This window comes from Thalassophryne amazonica, chromosome 20 (genome assembly GCF_902500255.1).
Source record: "Thalassophryne amazonica chromosome 20, fThaAma1.1, whole genome shotgun sequence".
NCBI lineage: Eukaryota > Metazoa > Chordata > Actinopteri > Batrachoidiformes > Batrachoididae > Thalassophryne > Thalassophryne amazonica.
The window spans coordinates 18,956,854-18,984,833 of record NC_047122.1 but is presented as its reverse complement, the minus strand read 5'-3'; the positions used below and the strand labels follow the sequence as shown (position 1 = coordinate 18,984,833).

Here is a 27,980-nt window from a genome sequence, read left to right as displayed (position 1 = left end):
ATACATATAACTATTGTAGATGGATACAGAAAGAATACCAACATCGATCAATCTGCCTCATCTGGGACCATAAGAAATCCGTGAGAACTAGAGTTTAAAGGTTGCTCTATCCTGACTGGGCCTTGCCAAGGTTTGGGTAAGCTTTAATCAGTGCTGCCCTGAAGGAATGCTGCCTTTCAGTGGGAGTGGGTAAGATATCCAGGGTGGGGTGGAGTGGGGGGGAGGTATACTGTTACACTGGACTTGGTCAAATTCATCAAATGTCAATCGTGGAGTCAAAGGTTCTATCTGTCTGTTGTCCAATTCCTCAATTTCAACCGAATTTGCCTCCGCGAGGTCATGCAGAGGTCAATCAGATGGGTGAAGGTTGACGTCACTGGGGTCAAATGTCAGTTTACCGTAGCCCTTAGTGCCTTATGGGTACTAGCCGAGTATTATTAATAGAAACGATCACAAAAACCAATCAGCAGATTAATCACAGTCACAGTTCCAATTACTTTTCGATCATTGGTTTTTGCATCTCGTGTAGATGGTTGGCAGTGTTTTAACGCCGCGCCGCTGTTCTTCCACATTTACAACATTTTGACAAACAGCAGTAACCAGAAACACGGCAGCTCTCTGAAAAGCGGCGCCCGCTTTTGCAAACGCACGTTTAAGCCACGCTGTCGTGGTCACCGACTTCACAGACGTCATCATCGCACACACTCCGACCCAAACCCATATCAGCGAACATCCCCGACCCCTGACCTGCACTCTGAGAGATGACCCCTAAGAGCACGCTGCCGGCGCCGCCGCTCACTACAGAGCTGCTGCTGCTACTTCCAGCAACTGGATGCTGTGCACTAACAGCGCCAGACAGATGCGTTGATGAAACGCCCCCACCTCCTGCTCCTCCCAGAACGCCGCCCTGACCTCCCTCGCTGGCAGACAGCAGGAGGTGTGATGCAGCCATCAAATCAGATCCATCCTCGCCTCCTCTCCTCCCTCCCTCGCCGCTGCACCCGCCCTCTCTGCCGTCTCTCGCTCCGCTGCGCCTGTCACAGTGCGAGCGGTGCCTCATGAAGCTGTCTCGCCACATGAACTTCTTGCCGCAGCCGGGGCAGTCGTACGGTTTCAGACCCGTGTGCGTCTTCATGTGCTCGGTGAGGTGATGCTTCATTTTGAACTTCTTGGCGCACACTGGACAATGGAACGGCCTCAGGTCCAGGTGCATGTTAATGTGGCGGTCCCTCATGCTCTTGTGGGTGAACGTCTTGCCGCAGTGGCACATGAACACCTTCCCAGAACCTCCCGTGTTGCCGCCGCTGCTGCTGCTGGTGCCAGCACTGCCGCTGATCCCTGCAGCTTCCATCCCATCTGCTGCCAAACCACTCTGCACCGATAAGTGCACGGCGCCATGCTCCATGGTGGGACTTTTGAAAGATCCACCTCCAACCATCCCACCCGTCATTCCCAGAGGAGCTGAGGCGGCGTCCAGGCCGAGTCCAGACGCCTGGCTGTAGAGCAGGATCTGGTTCCCCTGCATGTCCAGAGGGAAGAGCTGAGCGCGGGCGGCCGCCGCAGACTGAACCTGACCCAGCAGTGCCGACATGGCACGGTTAGCGCTCTGGCTTTGACCTGTGGCGCTGTCGTGGAGGTGCTGAGCTAAAGTCTGGTCCATTAAGTTTCCTTCGTACTTGAGGTAGTCTTCTGAGGATTGGCAGTAGTCCATCTGAAGACAGAAAGGGAACATTTGGGTATGACTTTAAAAACATGCAGAGTAAAACTAATTATCTTCATCACTAATTAACCTTCTGAACCCCAAACAGCAAATTTTTCACAACACATGCAAGTCCTGCACCTCTATGGAATCAGCAGCCGTGGCTTCAAGGAGACAGAATACAAAACCGTCTTTTGTGCAGAATAACAGGTATAATGTCATCAATCTTTAATAATAATAACAAATTTTAATTGAGAATTTATTATGAATAATTAAACACACTCCATGACCACACTTGTTACTGGTATTGGAGTAAAAAAGTCCTCACACGCTGTACATATATTATATAGTACTACGTTTCTTTTTCTACTCTACTTTCTCTTGATGGTTTCTCTCCATTCTTACCCTCTTCTCCATCAGCCTGCAGCTCAAAGGTTCACTGAAGTTTTGTGCCGAGACTTTTGGTCTCAGCTGCAGGGGTGGTGGCCAAGTGGTTAATGCGCTTGGTTTCAGTGCAGAAGGTTCTGGGTTCAAATCCCACCCCTGCCACATTTCTCCATGTAATGTGGAGTTGCGTCAGGAAGGGCATCTGGCGTAAAACCTGTGCCAATTCAACATGCAGATCCACCTTGGATTTGCTGTGGCGACTCCGCGTGCAAACAAGGGAGCAGCCGAAGGGACTTACTTTTTACTTTTGGTCTCAGCTGAGTCATTCAGAGCTTCAATGTTAAACAGATGAGGACAGAATTTTTGGTTTTTGACTGAATCTGGATCGTGCATAAGGTTTATTTTTGGTGGATTATTAAATGAAACTCGTAGAATAAAGTTATTTGGTGAAATACGGAAGCTTTCAGTGACCATGGTTCATTCAAGAAGCCTAAGAAAATTGAAAACCTGATATTTTTTTATACAGTTTCTAGCAATAATAAATGGTGTAATTTTGGCAATTATTTTAAAAAGAAAATTTGCAAACCCGATGCTGGGCTTCAGAGCATAATTTAATTTGACTTTTATTTATGTTGTGGCTCACCTGTGCATCCATCTCACTTTCAGAGCGGCCTGCCAGCTCCGCTGAAAGGCTCCTGACATTGGAGATGTTAAAATCTGTCCTGTCCTTCTCCCTGGACAGCTCCAGCTCCCTCTCTTCATCATCCTCCTCCTCTTCTCCTCCCTCCTCCCCAGACACTACAATGAGGTCATCGTCCTCTATGCGTTCACTTTTCACCACCACCCACTGTTTACGCGGCATGATGCTGGGCTGGATGTAGGTGGGACGCTTCTGTAGTGGCACCGCGGTGTCCTCGCCATCCTGCATGTTGTGATATTTCACATTACAAAGACAGAAACAACTAAAATTATTTCTGAATCACAATAATCGAAAATTAGGGGTAAATTTCAAATCAGAAATATTTTATTAATCCCAAAAGTGAAATTGGGTATTTAAGGGTTTTTGTTGTGTTTTTTTTTTTTTTTTTTTTTTTTACAGTGCATCCATTAAGTATTCACAGCGCTTCACTTTTTCCACATTTTGTCATGTTACAGACTTATTCCAAGATTGAATAAATTTCTTTTTTCCTCGAAATTCTACTCACAACACCCCATAATGACAACATGAAAAAAAGGTTTTTGAAATCTATTGAAAGTAAAATACTAAGAAATCACATGTATTCAAATCACAAGTATTCAAATCCTTTGCTCAGTACTTTGTTGATGCTCCTTTGGCAGCAATTATAGCCTCAAATCTTCTTCAATATGATGCCACAAGCTTGGTGCACCTATCTTTGGGCAGGTTTGTCCATTCCTCTTTGCAGCACCTCTCAAGCTCCATCAGGTTGGATGGGGAGCGTCAGTGCACAGCCATTTTCAGATCTCTCCAGAGATGTTCACTCAAATTCAGGACTGGGCTCTGACGGGGTCACTCAAGGGCATTTACAGAGTTGTCCTGAAGCCACTCTTTGATATCCTGGCTGTGTGCTTAGGGTCACTGCCCAGTTGAAAGATGAACCTTCACCCCAGTTTGAGGTCAAAAGCGTTCTGGAGCAGGTTTTCATCCAGGATGTCTCTGTGCATTGCTGTATTCATCTTTCCCTCAATCCTGACTAGTCTTCCAGTTCCTGCCACCACCATGCTTCATTGTAGGGATGGTGCCTGGTTTCCTCCAAACATGACACCTGGCATTCACGCCAAAGAGTTCAATCTTTGTCTCATCAGTCCAGAGAATTTTGTTTCTCATGGTCAGAGTCCTTCAGGTGCCTTTTGGCAAACTCCAGGTGGGCTGCTATGTGCCTTTTACTAAGAAGTGGCTTCTGTCTGGCCACTCTACCGTACAGGCCTGATTGGTGGATTGCTGCAGAGTTGGTTGTTCTTTTGGAAGGTTCTCTTCTCTCCACAGAGGAATGCTGGAGCTCTGACAGAGTGACCATCAGGTTCTTGGTCACCTCCCTGACTAAGGCCCTTCTCCCCTGATTGCTCAGTTTGGGCTTGTTGCATGGGAACATGTACACTCATTTATTGTTTCCTGTTACAGAGTATGTAAAAACATCACAAAAACTTGCACTTCAGAGATGACATACCAATGATGCAGGGCATCGTTTATGGAATGTCACTAGTTAAGATGTAGTAGCTATTTAGTCATCTACAGTGGTATGTAAATGTTTAAGCACCCTTGATAATTTTCATGATTTTCCTTTATAAATCATTGGTTGTTTGGATCAGAAATTTCAGTTAAATATATCATATAGCAGACAAACAGTGATATTTGAGAAGTGAAATGAAATTTATAGGATTTACAGAAAGTGTCCAATAATTCTTTAAACAAAATTAGGCAGGTGCCTAAATTTGGGCACCCCAACAGAAAAAATACATCAATAATTAGTAGATCCTCCTTTTGCAGAAATAACAGCCTCTAAACACTTTCTACAGCTTCCAACGAGAGTCTGGATTCTGGTTGAAGGTATTTTGAACCATTCTTCTTTACAAAACATCTCAGGTTTGTTGGTTTCCGAGCACGGACAGCCCGCTTAAAATCACACCACAGATTTTCAATAATATTCATATCTGGGGACTGAGATGGCCATTCCAGAACGTTGTACTTGTTCCTCTGCATGAATGCCTTAGTAGATTTGAGTAGTGTTTAGGGTCGTTGTGTTGTTGAAAGCTCCAGCCCCGGCGGAACTTCAACTTTGTCACTGATTCATGAACATTGTTCTCAAGAATCTGCTGACATTGACTGGAATCCATGTGACCGTCAACTTTAACAAGCTTCCCAGTACCTGCACTGGCCACACAGCCCCACAGCATGATGGAACCTCCTCTAAGTTTTACTGTAGGTAGCAAGTGTTTTTCTTCGAATGCTGTGTTCTTTTTCAGCCATGTATACTGCCCCTTGTTATGTCCAAATAACTCAATTTTAGTTTCATCAGTCCACAGCACCTTATTCCAAAATGAAGCTGGCTTGTCCAAATGTGCTTTAGCATACCTCAAGCATCTCTGTTTGTGGCATGTACACAAAAAAGGCTTCCTCTGCATTACAACATCTCCTTGTGCAAAGTGCACTGTATAGTTGGACGATGCATCGAGACACTATCTGCAGCAAGATCATGTTGTAGGTCTTTGGAGCAGGTCTGTGGGTTGACTATGACTGTTCTCACCATCCTTCGCTTCAGCTTATCTGAGATTTTTCTTGGCCTGCCACTTCGGACCTTAACTAGTACTGTGCCTGTGGTCTTCCATTACCTCACTATGTTCCTCACAGTGGAAACTGACAGCTGAAATCTCAGATAGTTTTTTGTATCCTTCCCCTAAACCATGATGTTGAACAATCTTTGTTTTCAGGTCATCTGAGAGTTGTTTAGAGGCTCCCATGCTGCCACTCATTAGAAGAGATGCAAAGCAGAGAAACATTTGTAAATGACCACCTTAAATACCCTCTCATGATGGGATTCACCTGTGTAAAGAGGTCAAAGGTCAATGAGCTTACCAAACAAATTTTGTGATCCAATAATGAGTGCTAAATGTATTCAAATCCATAAAATGACAAGGGTGCCAAAATTTATGCACCTGCCTAATTTTTTTATTTAAATAATTATTGCACTTTCTTTAAATACTAGAAACTTAATTTCACTTCTCAAATATCAGTGTGTTCGTCTGCATATATGTTATGTTTAACTGAAACGTCTGATCTAGACAATGATTTATAAAGGAAAATCATGAAAATGATCAGGGGTGCCCAAATTTTTGCATACAACTGTATGTGGAAAAAGTAAAGCACTGTGAATACTTTCTAGATGCACTGTACAAACTCAAACATTTACTGTATAAACTGAAAAATGCTTGAAGATTTATCTTTCCTGTGAATCACTGAACTAATATCCAATCAATCCACTTTATTTATATAGCACATTTAAACAACAGAACAGTTTCCAAAGTGCTGCACATAAAAATTATTATACAACTATACAAAACAATAAACCCACTCAGATACTAATAAATAAATAAACATAAAAACAAGAAAACAATAAATAAATAAAACACTAGGCCAAAGACAACAGAGGACCATACAACTCATGCAGAGCTAAAAGCCAGAGAATAAAAGTGGGTCTTCAGACGAGACTTAAAACACTCCATTGTGGGGGCTGTTCGAACGTGGAGAGGCAGAGCGTTCCAGAGTCTGGGCCCAGCCACAGAGAAGGCCCTGTCCCCCCTGGTCTTAAGTCTCGTCCTAGGCACCACAAGTTGGAGCTGGCCCTCAGACCTCAGAGCACACGCTGGGGAGTAAATTTGGAGGAGGTCTACAATATATTGTGGGGCCAGTCCATTTAAAGCTTTAAAACTTTAAAAAACAAATAATAAAATTTTAAAATCAATTCTAAAATTAACAGGGAGCCAGTGCAAAGACGCAAGAATAGGTGTAATATGTTCATGTTTTTTGCTCCCAGTTAAGAGGAGTGCAGCAGTGTATTTTGATTAATTCCATAAAAAAAGTGAATTGCAGTAGTCCAGGTGTGAAGAAATAAAAGCATGCATGACGCGCTCCAAGTCAGAAAAGGATAAATTGATTTAATTTTGGTTAAAAGACGAAGCTGATAAAAGCTGGATTTAACAACCGCCTTGACCTGCCTGTCCAGTTTAAGATCAGAGTCCATAATGACGCCAAGGTTGGTGGCTGTGGGCTTCATGTGTTGACTGAGAGGGCCCAGGTCTAATCGAACTGTGGAACCAACACTGGGCCCAAACACCATCCCTCGGTTTTGTTCTCATTTAAGCTAAGAAAATTTTGAGCCAACCAAGCCTTGACGTCTTCCAGGCACACAAGCAAGGGTGTCAGGGGGCTGCTAGAGTTCTTCTAATATTTAGTTGTATAACCACTGTTTCTGAGAACTGCTTCACATCTGTGTTGCATGGAGTCGACCACCTTCTGGTACCTGTAAACAGGTGTTCCAGCCCAGGACCATTGGACTACATTCCACATTTCCTCTGCATGTCTTGCTTTTTCCTCTGAAGCAATCACTCAGATCGCTAGGAGTGCATCATTTCCCAGATTCCCACACAGCTCAATTACAGTGAGGAAAATAAGTATTTGAACACCCTGTGATTTTGCAAGTTCTCCCACTTAGAAATCATGGAGGGGTCTGAAATTTTCATCTTAGGTGCATGTCCACTGTGAGAGACATAATCTTAAAAAAAAAAAAAAAAAAATTCCGGAAATTACAATGTATGATTTTTTAATAATTTATTTGTATGTTACTGCTGCAAATAAGTATTTGAACACCTACCAACCATCAAGAATTCTGGCTCACACAGACCTGTTAATTTTTCTTTAAGAAGCCCTCTTATTCTGCACTCTTTACCTGTATTAATTGCATCTGTTTGAACTTGTTACCTGTATAAAAGACACCTGTTCACACACTCAATCAATCACACTCCAACCTGTCCACCATAGCCAAGACCAAAGAGCTGTCTAAGGACACCAGGGACAAAACTGTAGACCCTCACAAGGCTGGGATGGACTACAGGACAACAGGCAAGCAGCTTGGTAGAAGACAACAACTGTTATGATTATTTATTACAAAGTGGAAGAAACACAAGATGACTGTCAATCTCCCTCGGTCTGGCATTCCATGCAAGATCTCACTTTGTGGGGTAAGGATGAGTCTGAGAAAGCTCAGAACTACACAGGAGGACCTGGTCAATGACCTGAAGAGAGCTGGGACCACAGTCACAAAGATTACATTAGTAACACATGATGCTGTCATGGTTTAAAATCCTGCAGGGCAGCAAGGTCCCCCTGCTCAAGCCAGCACATGTCCAGGCCCGTGTGAAGTTCACCAGTGACCATCTGGATGATCCAGAGGAGGCATGGGAGGTCATGTGGTCAGATGAGACCAAAATAGAGCTTTTTGGAATCAACTCCACTTACCATGTTTAGAGGATGAGAACAAACCCAAGAAAACCATCCCAACCGTGAAGCACGGGGGTGGAAACATCATACTCTGGGGGTGCTCTTCTGCAAAGGGGACAGGACGACTGCATAGTATTGAAGGGAGGATGGATGGGGTCATGTATTGTGAGATCTTGGCAAACAACCTCCTTCCCTCACTAACAGCATTGAAGATGGGTCATGGCTGGGTCTTCCAGCATGACAATGACCCCAAACACACAGCCAGGGCAACTAAGGAGGGGCTCCGTAAGAAGCATTTCAAGGTCCTGGAGTGGCCTGGCCAGTCTCCAGACCTGAACTCAATAGAAAATCTTGGAGGGAGCTGAAACTCCAAACCTGAAAGATTTGGAGAAGATCTGTATGGAAGAGTGGACCAAAATCCCTGCTGCAGTATGTGCAAACCTGGTGAAAAACTACAGGAAACATTTGACCTCTGTAATTGCAAACAAAGACTACTGTACCAAATATTAACATTGATTTTCACAGGTGTTCAAATATTTATTTGCAGCAGTAACATACAAATAAATTATTAAAAAATTATACATTGTGATTTCTGGAATTTTTTTTAGATTATGTCTCTCACAGTGGAAATGCACCTAAGATGAAAAAGTCAGACCCCTCCATGATTTATAAGTTAGCTAATGTGCCATTGTGGAGGAGTGGGGAATCAGACACATGTGTCTGGTAACTGATGCAGCACCAAAAATGACTGTGGCAAGAAGCTGAGTTTGAGACATGCTGTGTGCGTTGCACCTTATCAACCTGATAGTAAAGAAAGAAACCTCAGGACTGTGGGTAAGGGCAAGAAAAACAGTAAATGTTTTCAAATGCAGTACCACTGCTAAGGGCCCCTTCATACATAGTGCGAATTTAGTCAAATTGCGCATGAAGTGCGCATGAAGCAAGAATCATATGCAAACATGTAAAATCATAGCTGCCTCTAACGCCTTGTACACCTGTTGCTACAACTATTTGTGCACACCAGTGGCTGAAAGAGTGAGCACTGTGAGAGCCCATCGAACCCTCTCGCGTCAGGTGTCGGCCAAATTCCAGCTGACACACACGAACATCTAACACTGCTCGTTTGGCACTTAGAAAATGTGTGGCCATTCGCACTATTAATTCTTCCCCCAGTTCTTTCTGTAATACTGACCCTTACAAAGTACAAACTCAAACTATTCTGCACTTTTAAATTTAATCAAAGTCACAGCAAAAATAATCAGGCCTGGGCCCTGCAAGAACTTCTCTTACAGACAAGATCCGCTCTTACAGAACCCAGAACAATGGATACAAGCAGTTTTTATACAGGATTACATATGCATGACAGAGGCGGACCTTATTTTGCAAAATCCTTCTCTTACTGGCCCCTGTGGACATTCAAGGGAGGTCCATCCCCCTGCCCCAGGCCTGTGCAATAATGGGCGACATATGATTTATAATTGTAACCTAACTCTCCTTATCCTAAGTAGTACAAATTGCTTAAATCCAGTTCTACATGCACATACCAAGAGAGAACAAAAGAAAATGAGAATAAGAATGAAACTAAAAGTGTAACCCTAAAAGAAATAACTATCTTAATACCAAACAAGTACAGAAAACAAATAAAGAAAACCATAATTGAACACAGAAATATATCTAACAGCACTATTAACACGACAACAGTCAGCAGACGATCACTGCCAAGCTGGATGTGAAATTTGTCTTAGTGTCCCTCCGAGTGTGGAGTTGCAAAAAGCCACACACGTGATGCACGAGTCTCGCACTTGTGCGTGTGTGTCACACCCCCCCGGCTCGCCCCAACACATCTGGCGTTTCGGGGGGAGCACACTTGCATAAAATGCTTATATGTATGTACAGATCTGATCACACTGGGACCAGACAGTGACGTCTGATCGCACACAGCACAGGAAGGGGCCTGTCAGCTGATCACAGCACACTGCCAGCTGGATGACGGCTCAGTGCACACGTTCCAAACACAGAAACCACCACCAGGACAGTTATATAAATAATTACGACAATACCTACATACGCAATTACATAACAAATAATGAAAATCAATGACCACATAACACAGAGTGACACGTTGCTCTGGGCACTGAACGGAGGGGGGGTCCGCTCACAGCCACAGCTGTAAAGATCTCTGCTCCTGGACGTCCCAGCTTGAGTACACGTTCCGTGTTTGGAAGGACATGAACTGACAACATTCCTCCGTGAGGCGTGTGTCTCTGCATGCTGTCCTCATGTGGAAATATATGAGGACACCTGTCCTCATATGCACAAAGGAGGTGCACACATCTTTCACAGTGCACCTCCTCCATGTCTCTGTTGATTTCAAGCACTTTTCCACACTGATTACAGGCCAGCGATAGTAGGGCAGTGGAAAAGTTTCTGTATGAAATCAGAGCTTATGGGTTTGAATCCTGTGAGTGACTTTTTTTATCCAGAGTTATTTAACCGCAGGGTTCTGTATTGCGTCCCCTTTTATGTATTATTTATATCAACCCAGTGATATTCACTAATTATACAGCTGGTTTTTATTTTATTGTTCTCCACATCAGCAACGTGATGTGATGCAGCTGCTCGCACTGTGTTCATGCGTGAAATACACCGTTGCATGTATGAACCGTTGCACCAGGATCGTGCATGCCTGCTCGTCGGCACGATGTTCTCATGATTCGCTCATACGAGCTGTTTTGCCGTGAGTCGCCCTGAGTTGTATTTATTCGTACTATGTGTGAAGGGGCCCTAAGGTATGTTGTGTTATAATTGGTGTTGCATGTGATACCTTTTTATTCTGTTTAATGTGTGACTGACAATTCAAATATTAGGGAGACAAACTATGTTCTGTGTAAAGTAAAGGCTTCTGCAGATGCAGGTGCACCTGGGACGACCTGCACATAAGCTAATAAAAGAAGTGGATCCACGCTGGAACGGCACATTCCACATGTCGGAGTGGCTGCATGCAGAAAGAGAGGCAGTGAGTGCAGCCATGGCTTCCCTCCACACAGAAGTCACTATGCTGAATTCTGCAGAGATCTTAGTTGAGGAGCATGTAGGTATGCTTACCCCATTTAATGAACTATCTGAGGAAAAGAGGGTGTCTGCCTCAAAAGCAATTCCCCATGTTGAAAATGTTGGAGTTTGCCATTGCAGAAAAAATCCCTTTAAAAACATCTGATAGGGCCAAGAAACTTGCAGAACTAATATATCAAAAGTTGAGGGAGAACATAATCTGTACCAGCAATAATAAACTGTGCCCACTCTCCTGGAACAACGCTTCAAATCACTTGGCTTTCTGAGTCCATCCAGGGCCGATGAGTCTCACTGCTGAGTGTCCATCTATTACCTCAAGAGTACAGACACCATCACCTCCAACAGCAAGACTTCCAGCAGCCAGTGAAGGGCAGGGACCTTCCACCTCCGCTGGCATGCTCAAAGTGCTGTAGATTTTGTTGGCATTTCATTATTTCTTTACATAAAGTGTAACTGTGGTGCCACTTGGATGTCACTGTAGAGTAGTGCAGGAAAACGCATAATTGCACAACAAATGCATCGTGGAAGTCCAAAAATGCATGACTGAAGCACACATACACAGAGCAGAGGATCCACTCAGTTACTGGAATACACACAGAACACTTTACTCCAACTCATTTATACTTTCAGTTTTTATGTACTTCTATGTTGTCTGTTCCCTGTGAGCGTGTGTTTTCAAAGGATGGAGAGGTTGTGTGTAAGAAGAGGAACCCGTTAAAGTCAAAGCTTGTTGAACAAATGCCGTTTTTGAATAAAAATCATTACTCCCCCCCCCCCCCCCCCCCACACACACACACACATTACACAGAGCACCTCTCCACATCTCAACTACATTATCCCCTGTACACATAAATGCAGTTTACCCACAAATGCAATTTCACTGCCCTCTGTTGATCAAGACAATGTCCAGTTACAACACACTTTCACTGCTCTATGCTCTTCTCTTTCATTCATTTTCACCTTAATGTCACTGGAATAAACTAGTATTCATATTATACATACAGTGCTTCACTTATTCCACATTTTGTTATGTTACAGCCTTATTACAAAATGGATTAATTTTTTCCTTTCCCCCCCCCCCTCAAAATTCTACACACAGTACCCCATAATTACAATGTGAAAAAAAGTTTTTTTGTTTTGTTTGTTTTTTTTAGATTTTTGAAAATTTATTAAAAATAAATAAGACATCACGTGTACATGAGTATTCACAGCATTTGCCATGAAACTAAAAATTGAGCTCAGGGGCATCCTGCTTCCACTGATTATTCTTGAAATGTTTCTACAGCTTAACTGGAGTCCACCTGGGGTAAATTTCAGTTGAGTGGACATGATTTAGAAAGACACACACACCTGTCTACATATAAGTTCCCACAGCTGACAGTGCATGTCAGAGCACAAACCAAGCATGAAGTCAAAGGAAGACTAACACAAGATTATCTCAAAGCACAAATCTGGGGAAGGGTACAGAAACATTTCTGCTGCTTTGAAAGTCTCAATGAGCACAGTGGCCTCCATCATCCGTACATAGAAGAAGTTCGGATCCACCAGGACTCTTCCTGGAGCTGGCCGCCCGTCTGAACTGAGCCATCGTGGGAGAAGGCCTTAGTCAGGGAGGTGACCAAGAACCTGATGGTCACTGTGTCAGACCTCCAGCATCCCTCTGAAGAGAGGAGAACCTTCCAGAAGGACAACCATCTCTGCAGCAATCCACCAATCAGGCTTATATGGTAGAGTGACCAGATGGAAGCCACTCCTTATTAAAAGGCACATGGAAGCCCACCTGCAGTTTGCCAAAAGGCACCTGAAGGACTCTCAGACCATGAGAAACAAAATTCTCTGGTCTGATGAGACAAAGATTGAACGCTTTGGTGTGAATGCCAGGTGTCATGTTTGGAGGCAACCAGGCACCATCCCTACAGTGAAGCATGGTGGCGGATTCTCTGAATCTTCTGATTACATTATGGACTGTAGATGATGGAATCCATAAATTCCTTGCAACTGAACATTGAGAAATATTGTTCTTAAACTGTTGGACTATTTTTTCACACAGTTGTTCACAAAGTGGTGATCCTCGCCCCATCTTTGCATATGAACGGCTGAGCCTTTGGGGATGCTCCTTTTATACCTAATCTTGAGACTCACAGTTAGTGTCCTCAGTACCCAAAAGCTATTGAGTGTTGTTAGAAGGAAAGGTGATGTAACACAGTGGTAAACATACCACTGTCCCAGCTTTTTTGAAATGTGTTGCAGGCATCCATTTCAAAATGAGCAAATATTTGCACAAAAACAATAAAGTTTATCAGTTTGAAGATTAAATATCTTGTCTTTGTGGTGTATTCAACTGAATATAGGTTGAAGAGGATTTGCAAATCATTGTATTCTGTTTTTATTTACATTTTACACGAAGTCCCAACTTCATAACTTCATCGGAATTGTTTGTATATATATATATATATATATATATATATATATATATATATATATATATATATATATATATATAGGGTGTCCCAAAAAAATATATACATTTAAAACACTCGGTTTGACCATTAAATGCTACAAACTTAATCACTTATGTTTCTTTTTTACTTGCAGAGACCCTGAAGTTTATGTTGATGCCAAGCATCGATGCATTGAAGGAAAACATCTGCCGAGAAATCCGAAACATTCCTCAGGACACTTTCCCCAAAGCGTGTGCAGGCCGTAATTGGCCAACACGGAGCCTACATTGAACATGTTGTCTAAGAGACTGACAAAATGCATGGCCAATGTTGACATTGGTATGAAAAACTTCAACCTTTCAGCTTTCTATCCAGCCATAAATTTATTTCCTAGACATATGCTTTGACCATTTTCTTTGCTGATAAAATGTTGCATATTTTTGGGGATATATATATATATATATATATATATATACACATACACACACACACACACACACAGTGTGTAAAATAAGTATTGAACACATCACCATTTTTCTTAGTAAATATATTTGTAAAGGTGCTATTCACATGAAAATTTCATCAGGTATCTGTAACATGGATGCTTAGGATGAAAAAAAAAAAGACAGCAATCCAAAGTCTTGGTAAATTAAAAGACAGCAACTATTCATGGTGAAGCGGAAAAGGGGGGGACCCCCCTCAGGAAATTTTAAGAATTTAAGTGCCCTGTGGTGCATTTTGGTGCATTATTTGGATTAAATTTTGACTTGAAACAGCTGTTAAATTTCTCTTGTGATCTCATGCAGTATGGCATGTTGTACCATCCTGTAGGAGTATATACAGAATATAACAACACAATAGTTTACAAATATAGCTAACTCATGCAAAAAACTTTATTGATTTAGTTTGTTTTTGATTGGGCTCAAAGACTAGGCAATTAAAATCTCAACATTCAAAGAACTAGTTAACTTCATAATGCTTTCAGACTAGAGACTAGATAATTTCTTTCAGACTAGATAAAAATACATAACAACATAATACTGACGAGATTCTGCTTAGGATCAATTCACTTTTGTATGCCATCACAGATGACATTACCATGTCTGCATACTACAACCCCTGGCAAAAATTATGGAATCACCGGCCTCGGAGGATGTTCATTCAGTTGTTTAATTTTGTAGAAAAAAAAGCAGATCACAGACATGACACAAAACTAAAGTCATTTCAAATGGCAACTTTCTGGCTTTAAGAAACACTATAATAAATCAGGAAAAAAAATTGTGGCAGTCAGTAACGGTTACTTTTTTACACCAAGCAGAGGGAAAAAATATGGAATCACTCAATTCTGAGGAAAAAAATATGGAATCATGAAAAACAAAAGAACGCTCCAACACATCACTAGTATTTTGTTGCACCACCTCTGGCTTTTATAACAGCTTGCAGTCTCTGAGGTATGGACTTAATGAGTGACAAAGAGTACTCTTCATCAATCTGGCTCCAACTTTCTCTGATTGCTGTTGCCAGATCAGCTTTGCAGGTTGGAGCCTTGTCATGGACCATTTTCTTCAACTTCCAAAGATTTTCAACTGGATTAAGATCCGGACTATTTGCAGGCCATGACATTGACCCTATGTGTCTTTTTGCAAGGAATGTTTTCACAGTTTTTGCTCTATGGCAAGATGCATTATCATCTTGAAAAATGATTTCATCATCCCCAAACATCCTTTCAATTGATGGGATAAGCAAAGTGTCCAAAATATCAATGTAAACTTGTGCATTTATTGATGATGTAATGACAGCCATCTCCCCAGTGCCTTTACCTGACATGCAGCCCCATATCATCAATGACTGTGGAAATTTACATGTTCTCTTCAGGCAGTCATCTTTATAAATGTCATTGGAACGGCACCAAACAAAAGTTCCAGCATCATCACCTTGCCCAATGCAGATTTGAGATTCATCACTGAATATGACTTTCATCGAGTCATCCACAGTCCACGATTGCTTTTCCTTAGCCCATTTCAAGCTTGTTTTTTTCTGTTTAGGTGTTAATGATGGCTTTTGTTTAGCTTTTCTGTATGTAAATCCCATTTCCTTTAGGCGGTTTCTTACAGTTCGGTCACAGACGTTGACTCCAGTTTCCTCCCATCCGTTCCTCATTTGTTTTGTTATGCATTTTCGATTTTTGAGACATATTGCTTTAAGTTTTCTGTCTTGACGCTTTGATGTCTTCCTTGGTCTACCAGTATGTTTGCCTTTAACAACCTTCCCATGTTGTTTGTATTTGGTCCAGAGTTTAGACACAGCTAACTGAACAACCAACATCTTTTGCAACATTGCGTGATGATTTACCCTCTTTTAAGAGTTTGATAATCCTCTCCTTTGTTTCAGTTGACATTTCTCATGTTGGAGCCATGATTCATGTCAGTCCACTTGGTGCAACAGCTCTCATAAGGTGTGATCACTCCTTTTTAGATGCAGACTAACGAGCAGATCTGATTTGATGAAGGTGTTAGTTTGAAAATATTTTTGACTCATTTTACAAAACACACAAACTAAAAACAAGAACTAGTAAACGGGGTGTAAAAATGGATCATTTTGTCTTTAAAAAAAAAAAAAAAAAAAAAACATTCTTAAAGGTGTCACGGCTCTTCGCTCACCTGATACGACGACACGCCAAAGCTATCGCTGACGCCGACTCCTTGCTCCGGCATAATTTTCTTCCTCCTTCCACTTCCTTCTCCTCTTCCCCTTTTTCTTTGATGGTACAACACCTCCTCCTCTTCTTCTTCCTCTATTTCCTCCTCTTCTTCCTCCACCAGAAAGGCCTCCTCTCCTCCGGACGGCGTGCAGTAGCTGGGCGTGTTGCTCTGCCCTCCGTCATCGGCAGAAGGCCCGGCCACTGCGGCACCTCTTCCTCCAAAAGCGCTCCCGTCCCTGGGGCTGAAGTAGTTGGTGCTGCTTGGAGACTGACTCTCGCTCACTGACGGCCGGCTGGGGGGCTGGGGGGCACGATGAGGTTCTTGGGACTCCGCGACCTGGGCTTGATCCCCATCTTTGCCTTCACTGACAGCCACAGCGTCACCTGAGCCGCCATCACTGTTGCTGCTGCTACACCTCAGGTTAGCTGAACCTCCGCCAGCGTTGGCAGCGTCCAGCACGCTGCCACCTCCCCCGCCCCCCGCTGAAGCCCGGCTCTCTTTGAGCAGCTCCGTACACTTATCCACGATGTGCCACATCTGCAGGACGCTGCCCACTGTGAGGTAGTTGACGATGTCATCGCGCAGCATTCGGAGTTGACCCGTGTAGGCGCAGCTCAGCACGCTCTCAAACGCCAGCGGGTCCATCACTGCCGGGATGGAGACAGTCGACATGTTCTTTAGTAGGACCTGGAGGTGGACAGAGAACATCTGTAAGGACAAATTTCCTCACTCCTCGTCCTCATCACCTTCTCTTCTGCATCTTACTGCACCGTTGCGCGCAACCTCGACAGTAAATCTACTGACCAACTTGAGTGGGCAAATGCTCACATTCGCTGGCGTTTGGCACGTTGGAGAGGTGTTCTCTTCATGGATGATGCGAAGGAGATGTGTTGCACTGCATGAGGCAAATGGTGGTCACACCAGATACTGACTGGTATCCCCCCCCAATAAAACAAAACTGCACCTTTCAGAGTGGCCTTTTATTGTGGACAGTCTAAGGCACACCTGTTCACTAATCATGGTGTCTAATCAGCATCTTGATATGGCCCACCTGTGAGGTGGGATGGATTATCTCAGCAAAGGAGAAGTGCTCACTATCACAGATTTAGACTGGTTTGTGAACAATATTTGAGGGAAATGGTGATATTGTGTATGTAGAAAAAGCTTTAGATCTTTGAGTTCATCTCATACAAAATGGGAGCAAAACCAAAAGTGTTGCGTTTATATTTTTGAGTGTAATTACGAACACATGACGGCACCAAGTACTAAAGAACAAACGATCTTTGAAACAGGATTGTTTTGGGTGAACAATTTTAGGGTGTCATCATGTGGATCAGTTATATGATTATTGTCACGCTTGTCATCTTTGTGAAATCACGCATTGGGCCATGAACCTGTTTTTTATTCTGAACAGATGTTACTGTTAATAAAAAAAAAATAATAATAATAATAATAATAATAATATAGGTTTACATACACTGGCAAAATTTCTGATTTTTTGGCCATTTTTCAGAGAATGTGACTGAAACACAAAACCTTTTTGTTCGCTCATGGTTAATGGTTGTGTGAAGCCATTTATTGGTAACAGACTTTTGCATAGAACCATAATAACCTTTAAGTTAAACTCTTGAAGAGTAAATGAGATGATTACATTTTAGGGTTATGTTGGTTCATATATTTGTATATTAATGAGCATAACATTTTTTCTAACAGCTATTATGCAGAAATGCCCCATAATATATATACTTGTATAAAGCACATCCAGAAAGTATTCACTGCACTTCACTTTTGCCACATTTTATGTTACAGCCTTGTTCCAAAATGGAATAAATTAATTTTCCACCAAAAAATCTACATATAATACTCCATAATGACAACATGAAAAAAGTTTTTTATTTGCAAATTCATAAAAATGAAAAAAACTAAGAAATCACATGTACATAAGTATTCACAGCCTTTGTTCAGTACTTTGCTGATGCACCTTTGGCAACAATTACAGCCTCAGGGCTTCTTGATTATGGTGCCACAAGCTTGGTGCACCTATTTTTGGGCAGTTTTGTCCATTCCTCTTTGCAGCACCTCTCAAGCTCCATCAGGTTGGATGGGGAGCGTCGGTGCACAGCCATTTTCACTCCAGAGATGTTCAATCAGATTCAGGTCTGGACTCTGACTGGGCCAATCAAGGACACTCACAGAGTTGTCCTGAACCCACTCCTTTGATATTTTGGCTGTGTGCTTAGGGTCATTGTCCTGCTGAAAAATGAACCGTCATCTCAGTCTGAGGTCAAGAGCGCTCTGGAGCAGGTTTTCATCCAGGATGTCTCTGTACATTGCTGCATTTATCTTTCCATCAATCCTGACTAGTCTCCCAGTTCCTGCTGCTGAAAAACATCCCCACAGCATGATGCTGCCACCACCACGCTTCACTGTAGGGATGGTGCCTGGTTTCCTCCAAACATGATGCCTGACATTCATGCAAAGAGTTCAACCTTTGTCTCAGCAGACCAGAGAATTTTGTTTCTCATGGTCTGAGAGTCCTTCAGGTGCCTTTTGGCAAACTCCAGGTGGGCTGCCATGTGCCTTTTACTAAGGAGTGGCTTCTGTCTGGCCACTCTACCATATAGACTGGCTGATTGAATGGTGGATTGTTGTCCTTCTGAAATGTTTTCTTCTCTCCACAGAGGAATGCTGGAACTCTGATAGAGTGACCATCGGGTTCTTGGTCACCTCCCTGACTAAGGTAAGGCCGTTCTCCCCCGACTGCTCAGTTCAGAAAAGACCTTGTGGATCTGATCTTCTTCCATTTACATATGATGGAGGCCACTGTGCTCATTGGGACCATCAAAGCAGCAGAAATGTTTCTGTACCCTTCCTCAGATTTGTGCCTTGAGACAATCCTGTCTTGGAGGTCTACAGACAATTTCTTTGACTTCATGCTTGGTTTGTGCTCTAACATGCACTGTCAACTGCGGGACCTTATATGTAGACAGGTGTGTGTGTCTTTCCAAATCATGTCCAATCAACTGAATTTACCCCAGGTGGACTCCAATTAAGCTGTAGAAACATCTCAAGGATGATCAGAGGAAACAGAATGCACATGAGCTCAATTTTAAGCTTCATGGCAAAGGCTGTGAATACTTATGGACGTGTGATTTCTTTTTTTTTATATATAAATTTGCAAAAATAAAAAAATAAAAACTTTTTTCATACTGTCATTATGGGGTGTTGTGTGTACAATTTTGAGGAAAAAAATAAATTTCATCCATTTTGGATTCAGGCTGTAAGTGAAGCATTTAAATGGGTTTAAATTACGGCAACACAAAGAGGATTGCGTACCTTAATATCACCGCTGGACTGATAGTATTGCACACCGGGCATTTGCCCGCTGGCCTGATGGCCTACTGGCCTGCGGATTTTTTTTTTTTTTTAGCGAGCTGTGAGCTTTTCATCCGCGTTTTTTTTTTTTTTTTTGTAGCAGCTACGACTCGTCCTCACCTCTTAAAGCGCGGTGATAACAGCACACCTGCACTGAGCTTTACAAAGACATTTTATGCTTTTTTCTCCTTTATTTAGAATTGTGAGCCGTTCCGTATCTGCACGTTAAAAACAGCTGATCCTCCGCGACGCGTCAACAACTAACACTATTTTCCACTCAAATTCACCTAAACTCTCTTTCTGAGGACCACATGATGTGAAAACACAATAAAACTTTACCTGTAAATCTGGTCCTGTTTTCTGCATAAATAAATGTTATCCATTCTTTGTGCTCAAACGCCAAAGCAGGGGCGAATCCAGATAGAATGGGGGCGTGGGGCAAGGATGTGCCCCCCTCCCCCACAACACCCCTAGATTAAAGGTCCAGTTTTGAAGCCTTTTTTTTTTTTTTTTTTTACTACAACTACTAATACTACTTAAAATAATAATAATTTCGACAAGTAAAATGTTTAGAGAAAATTTAAATGTTACAAAAATGTTAGAAAGAATTTAATAGTTACATTTATTAACAATGTAGGTTAGAAATGACAAGTTTTACTGTTACAGTGCTGTCAACAGTTAAATATGAGGTCAAGAAAGAGGTCTTTATTTTACTTTTTATAAAACAAGTATATATTTTCATTGAAGTCAAGAAAAGGTGACTATAAAGTGAGTTTTGGCAAAACAAGTATCATTGTCATGTTGAGGTGGCAGAGGGTTGTTGTGGGCAGCTGGGGAAAGTAACTAAAAAGTAACTAGTAATCTAACTTAGTTACTTTTACAATTGAGTAATCAGTAATTGGATTACTTTTTCAAAGTAACTGTGGCAACACTGGATACCGGTATATAAACCCTCCTATTGGTGCATAAACTGGTAGATTGGCCCTTTAGTCATGATTGACTGTGGACCAATGAGGTGAGGGGCAGGCCAATTACCCCTCCATCTCGGACCTCGGTTGGGCTACACAGTGCGCCAGTGCCGGACAGAGCGATAATGAGCGATATGGATGGTGGCAAGAAGAGAAAAGGTGGCGCTGAAAGAGCCAGGGATCAGAAGAGAGTAGCCCTTCAGGCAGATGCTGCAAAATGCCTTAAAATAACAGACATGTTTGCGCCGTAGACGCGGAGCATCCCCATCTGCGGCAGGCAGCCTCAGCAAGTGGCAGAAAAGAAGTTCAACAGGTGGACGAGGCGGGGACCACTATGGCCATGATGGTAAGTGAAGGTTAACTTCAGCTATTAATTGATGAACAGCAACCTAACTTGTTCATAAATCAGACATCTGTGTGTGAGAGAGACATTCTGATCTTCTGATCAGAAGTAAAGTCCTGTCTAACTGGGTCACTCAGATATGAATTAAGGTTGGATATTATTTTCGTTCGTGCTAACTCTGCCAGTCACGTAACCTAGCCTAGCAATGTAACCTGTGCAAATTGTGTGCATGGCTAGCTACCATGCTGCCGCCGCCAGGTTGTTTCTTTATTCTTTATTCTATTTGTGTGACGGTCGTGCATCGGTCATACGAAGTATGCTGTTTTGCACAGTCTGCGGTGCGGTGGCGTGGTGTAACGGCGTCCCTGTCTAAAATGTATTTTCCCAAGTCCTGGCATAATTTCACATACCTAACATTTTACTTTAAAGTGAGAGTCATTCTCTAAGTTGATTAGCAACACAAATTGGTAATAAAAGAAATCCTTGATGTTACTTGTAGCTTGTAGTGATAGACAACCGTCTCCATCTTGTGGCCTTTTTGTGTATTGCAGTTTCAAAAGTTCAACCTTTGTATCCAGTCATCCAGTCATTTCTTGCTTTATATGATGAATTGTATCACACAAGTAATGATATATTATTTATAGTATAGCCTACAGTATTTCTATAACAAATGTTTTTATATAATTTCTATTTCTAAATTTAAGTAACAAGGCTGAATGAAATGATGGCTTATTATGTCTAAAAAGTAATGTGACCTACTGTCAATAGATCGTACTTTTGATAAGCCTATGATAACTGTATTTCGGGAGAACTTTTCATAATGCTTCTTATAGTGTTAAAATGTATGTGTCTCCTGGTGCACAATGATCGGTTAAGGGACCAAAAAAAAAAAAAAAAACTGTCACAGCAGGCTTAATTTTTTTCCCCTTCGATACCTGGTAGTGGCCTGGTCTTGGTTAAAAATGCCTGGCCTGAAAAATTTCCCCACTCCAGCCCTGCTTAATATGATAGATTAGGATCCTAAATAAATGTACCTAAAAAATTATTTTAAAATAGCTACAAACACCTGATATGATGAAAAATAAATCAGCACCTTTCTTTGTGTTGTCATAACAAACTGTTTTGGCAAAACAAATACTCAAAGGTTTTCAGAAATTAAGTTTGTAACTTTATAATTTCTTACTTTTGTACAGAAATGGAAAAAAAAACATTCATTGTTCGAACAACAACATTTGAGCATTTTAAATTTTCTGATAAACTCTGAGATATGCTGACATATGGATGTCAATGAGGCTGCAGATGAGCTGAACAGATTTTAGGGTTGTTTGGTGCATACATTTGCATACTAATTGGGCTGCTGGTGCCCCCATGGGGACTAATCCTACAGGTCGTTTCAGCAGAGTAACTGATAACCGCAGCAGCAGATGGCAGATGATCACAGTGCACGCTGAATCGTTAATTACATAGCCAATTGTTCACTTCATCAAAAGACACAAATGTGGTTTTGGATTTTGTACAAGGTTGCATAAAAAAAACAGACCTCTCGGATTTTGTTCGATATAATAATAATAAACAAATGATCAATCTATCTTTGTTAGTTGGCTATGTACCACAGGCTTTTAAGGTGGCAGTAATTAAACCATTACTTAAAAAGCCATCGCTTGACCCAGCTATCTTAGCTAATTATAGGCCAATCTCCAACCTTCCTTTTCTCTCAAAAATTCTTGAAAGGGTAGTTGTAAAACAGCTAACTGATCATCTGCAGAGGAATGGTCTATTTGAAGAGTTTCAGTCAGGTTTTAGAATTCATCATAGTACAGAAACAGCATTAGTGAAGGTTACAAATGATCTTCTTATGGCCTCGGACAGTGGACTCATCTCTGTGCTTGTTCTGTTAGACCTCAGTGCTGCTTTTGATACTGTTGACCATAAAATTTTATTACAGAGATTAGAGCATGCCATAGGTATTAAAGGCACTGCGCTGCAGTGGTTTGAATCATATTTGTCTAATAGATTACAATTTGTTCATGTAAATGGGGAATCTTCTTCACAGACTAAAGTTAATTATGGAGTCGCACAAGGTTCTGTGCTAGGACCAATTTTATTCACTTTATACATGCTTCCCTTAGGCAGTATTATTAGACGGTATTGCTTAAATTTTCATTGTTACGCAGATGATACCCAGCTTTATCTATCCATGAAGCCAGAGGACACACACCAATTAGCTAAACTGCAGGATTGTCTTACAGACATAAAGACATGGATGACCTCTAATTTCCTGCTTTTAAACTCAGATAAAACTGAAGTTATTGTACTTGGCCCCACAAATCTTAGAAACAATGCCATCCTTACTCTGGATGGCATTACCCTGACCTCTAGTAATACTGTGAGAAATCTTGGAGTCATTTTTGATCAGGATATGTCATTCAAAGCGGATATTAAACAAATATGTAGGACTGCTTTTTTGCATTTACGCAATATCTCTAAAATCAGAAAGGTCTTGTCTCAGAGTGATGCTGAAAAACTAATTCATGCATTTATTTCCTGTTAATTCTAGAATAGAATTTAAAATTCTTCTTCTTACTTATAAGGTTTTGAATAATCAGGTCCCATCTTATCTTAGGGACCTCGTAGTACCATATCACCCCAATAGAGCGCTTCGCTCTCAGACTGCAGGCTTACTTGTAGTTCCTAGGGTTTGTAAGAGTAGAATGGGAGGCAGAGCCTTCAGCTTTCAGGCTCCTCTCCTGTGGAATCAGCTCCCAATTCAGATCAGGGAGACAGACACCCTCTCTACTTTTAAGATTAGGCTTAAAACTTTCCTTTTTGCTAAAGCTTATAGTTAGGGCTGGATCAGGTGACCCTGAACCATCCCTTAGTTATGCTGCTATAGACGTAGACTGCTGATGCACTGTTTCTTTCTCTTTTTGCTCTGTATGCACCACTCTGCATTTAATCATTAGTGATCGATCTCTGCTCTCTTCCACAGCATGTCTTTTTCCTGATTCTCTCCCTCAGCCCAACCAGTCCCAGCAGAAGACTGCCCCTCCCTGAGCCTGGTTCTGCTGGAGGTTTCTTCCTGTTAAAAGGGAGTTTTTCCTTCCCACTGTAGCCAAGTGCTTGCTCACAGGGGGTTGTTTTGACCGTTGGGGTTTTACATAATTATTGTATGGCCTTGCCTTACAATATAAAGCGCCTTGGGGCAACTGTTTGTTGTGTTTTGGCGCTATATAAAAAAATTGATTGATTGATTGATTGATAAATTTTTTTGTTTTGCAAACTGTTTAATTGCACAAGCTTTAATAATAAATGAGGACAGGGGTTGGTAAGGTTGGACCTTACTTGTGTGAAGCGCCTTGAGGCAACTTTGTTGTGATTTGGCGCTATATATAAAATGAAAAAAAAAAAAAAAGACACAAATAAATAACCTGGTCATGGAAGTACGGTGAGGAGGCGGCTAGGACGCAGCGGTGCGCCTTGAAGACTTGTCCCTGGACGTGGATGGAGAGGTCGCAGAGCTGGCCGTCTTCTCTCTGCCGGTTCAGGCTGTCCAGGACTGAGGCCTGAGCACCGGGAAAGCACACCTGCACCACCGAGCCGCCTGCATCACCGGGAGCTGAGCTGCTGCCCACTTCTGCTGGCAGGGACTGCATCTGGACACACCCCCCAAAAATAAAATAAAACTAGAAGCACTCAGAGAGTGCAAATCTCCGCCAAGGCCATGGGGTCACTGACGCCATAACATCTACACGCCGTGGAATCATTGAACCTAAAAAAGTCTAACAGTGATGTTTGCTCAATAGTAAAAAAAGTTTCATCTGCTGTGACTGGATAGCATGTATCCTTAGCGCTTGGAGGAGGCACTGATATTGATATTGCATGTGCTTATAGACAAAAACAAATGAGACAAAATTCAATTTATTATTCAACTAAACTGCAAATATATTAATTTTTTTTTAACATTCATGAAACACTTCTCTAAACAAGGCCATAGGGTCACTGACCCTAAAGAGATTCCCTCCTTGGCACAGTGATCTATTTCTTTTTGTCTCTTTCTCTAAAATTGTATATAATAAGCATTAGATTATTAATATATAAACAAAAATAAATTTAAGAAATATTACAATTTGAAAACAAATGCACCCGAAAGTGATGACAGCTGCAACTGCTTAATGCTAACTTTTAAAACTGAAAATGCCATAGACATGCTAACACGTTAGCATCGGGATCCGGATCACCACTAAAATTTAATCACTTGTTCCTCTTGTCATTTCCAACCTCCTTGGCAGAGGTAAAAATAAATTTAAGAAACATTAGAATTTGAAAACAAATGCACCCAAACGTCATAACAGCTGCAACTGCTTAATGCTAACTTTTAACATTGAAAATGCCATAGACATGCTAACGCATTGGCATCGGGATCCGGATCGTGATCCGGAGCACCACTAAAATTTTATCACTTGTTCCTCTTGTCATTTCCAACCACTCCACAAAATTTCATCAAAATCCATTCAAAACTTTTTGAGTTATCCTGCTGACAAACAGACAGACAGACAGAAAAACAAACAAACAAACCCGACCAAAAACATAACCTCCTTGGCGGAGGTAACAAATAATATCATCACATGACTCCACCATGTCACTGCTGCTTGGATTGTGTGTGTTTTTTTTGTGGGTTAAATCCTAAAAGGCATCACTGATTTATAAGGACAAACATTAGCATAACAGCAAATAACAACTTTGAAATTGTTCTGAATTTAAGACCCCACAAGTAAGAAAGTTGGCCATAAGAGCAAAAAACACAACTTTAAGTCGATTTTTGGTTGTCAGCCCATCTTATTTTCACTACAAGTTAACTTAAATGAATACAGTCGAGACCTTGCTGCACATTTGAGCAATTTTTGTCGCCATCTAATGGGCGATGGCAGCATTTCAGGGCTTGTGGTACATTTCCTACTTGAAACTCAAATTTCATAAAAAAAATAAAAGGCTTTTATAAATGTCAGAAATTAATGGAGTTTTTTTGGGGGGGGGGGGGGCACAGAACTTTGACCTCCCAGTATTAATGTATCAAAATTTCACTTTTGAGAATTTTACAGTTCTTTGAGCTTTTAGATACAAGGGTTTGTCAGGAGTGAATTCCTCCTGACAAACACAAATTACAGTTGTGAATAACAACAAAGTGTCATGTATCAAGAATAAATGCTGAATTTTCATTAATTGCATCTTCTCAAATATGAGGATTTGCTCCATTTCAGCTTTAACTGGTATAAAACAGCTTCAACTCATTTATTATATTCCATTACCAATAATGTAAACTAGTTTATCTAACTTTAACGAGGCCTTCTCTTATTGTACATTTTAAACTGGCCCTAAATGTTTGTAAAAAAAAAAAAAAAAAAGTTCTGAATTTACTCTGGCTAAATGAGAGACAATCTGTTTTACCTCGCTTTTAAATTTTTTCAACACCAAGAATAAACCAGATGGGGACTTTAAAAAAAAAAAAAAACACCAGAAGGTGCAGAGAGAGGAGGTTATTCTCTAGAGATGAGGCTGGACTGTAGGTCTGGTACATGGTTACCAATCAAGAGCCAAACCGAATGCAACTTGCGGAGGATATGCACATGAATCCAGATAGTCTGAGAACACACGGAATGAGATTAAGCCACATATTAGCACTGTGCTGCAGAAACCTCCTCCAAGCAAGAAGGTCTGTGGTTCAAAGCCCAGCGAGCCCATCCTTCTCATACATTTGAAGCTGCATTAGAAAGTGTAACTGGTGCCAAACATGTCCGAAATGAATGTGCAGCTCCATTGTGGACTCTCTGAATATTTATATTTCAGTTTTGAACTGCTGCCACCTCCGTGTGAGAATAAATAATGTGTAAGTACCTCCTGGGGAGTAGAGGAGCTCATTCGATTTTAAGACTGTTTGATGAATATATCTGCATATTAATGAGGAAGAAGTAATGTCTCTTGTAAACACAATTCATTAATAGTACATGACAGACACTTGACACTTACACCATAAATACCCCTGGCGAGTAGATGAGCTGATTTGATTTGAGGATTATGCTAAATTTGTATTTGCATATTAATGAGGAAGAAGCAATCTCTTGTAAACACAACAACCCATTAACAATACATGACAAACACTTGAGATGTACACCATAGATGCCCCTGGAGAATAGATGAGCTGATTTGATTTGAAGATTGTCTGTGGCAAGTATTTGCATATTAATGATTATGAGATTTTTTTTAAACAGCTATTATTGAAGAATGCTTTATAATTTACACCTTACAGCATAAATATATGCATATTATGGTGACACAAACAGCAATACATGCAAATATACTAATTAGGATGCGGATTTGAAATGTTTTAACATAAAGTCCAAAGTAAGTATCAAATGATCAAAGTCTCCATCATTTAATCAATAAATATAATCAATAAGGTCTGTAAATCTTAGCTGCAGCATAACGTATTTATATGTGGTTGGTTGTTACAGGTTACGACGGGTGATCGTGTCAGAGTTGTTACGTCACACACAACCTCTATGACGAAAACAAACTAAAAATGTCCTCGTGCAGCACGACGACACGCCACTTGTTTACACTGGCACGAGAGAAAATCCACAGCTGGACAGCAAACACGTTTAGGCTACAAAAGCGGCTGACTGAAACAGAACCCGTCCTCGCCGTGAAAAACATTTTTAATCATATTTTAAAAGCCGTCACAGTTAGCCCGACGCTAACCTGCTAGCTTCGAGGCGCCGCGAACAAAAAGCCGATTCAGACTCACAACTTCAGTTGACACTGCAGCCCCGAGGAGTCCAGCGTCTGCGGGAGCAGGTGGCAGTTCGACCTGCCGCTTTTCTCACGGCCTCAACTTGGACAATCATCTTTTTTAAATGTTCTCTTCGTCTGCTGCAGCCAGCGGCGCGTCGCCTTTAAGAATCCCAGACAGCAGCGCCAGACTT

At 41.5% G+C, this 27,980-nt stretch overlaps 1 protein-coding gene across 2 annotated transcripts; it reads right to left on the bottom strand.

Annotated features, from left to right (window-relative positions):
- Positions 1-9: 9 nt before the first annotated feature.
- Positions 10-27,980, bottom strand: zbtb22b (zinc finger and BTB domain containing 22b). 2 transcript variants are annotated; one of them, XM_034160945.1, is made up of 5 exons: positions 27,757-27,980; positions 24,429-24,653; positions 16,273-17,001; positions 2,730-3,008; positions 10-1,711 (listed from the first exon to the last, which is right to left on the bottom strand). In XM_034160945.1, the coding sequence occupies exons 2-5, from the start codon at positions 24,651-24,653 to the stop codon at positions 653-655; spliced, it is 2,292 nt and encodes a 763-aa protein (XP_034016836.1). In that variant the 5' UTR covers positions 27,757-27,980; the 3' UTR covers positions 10-652. The 2 variants fall into 2 exon arrangements, with proteins under 2 accessions (XP_034016836.1, XP_034016835.1); XM_034160944.1 differs by having other exon boundaries at positions 27,803-27,980.

Excerpts from the sequence above, each read along its gene's own strand:
- zbtb22b (XM_034160945.1), bottom strand. The coding sequence starts at position 24,653 with ATGCAGTCCCTGCCAGCAGAAGTGGGCAGCAGCTCAGCTCCCGGTGAT. Across the intron at positions 17,002-24,428 it reads CACCGTACTTCCATGACCAG|GTCCTACTAAAGAACATGTC; the intron begins GTTATTTATTTG and ends GTCCACCTCCAG. Across the intron at positions 1,712-2,729 it reads AAAGTGAGATGGATGCACAG|ATGGACTACTGCCAATCCTC; the intron begins GTGAGCCACAAC and ends TTCTGTCTTCAG.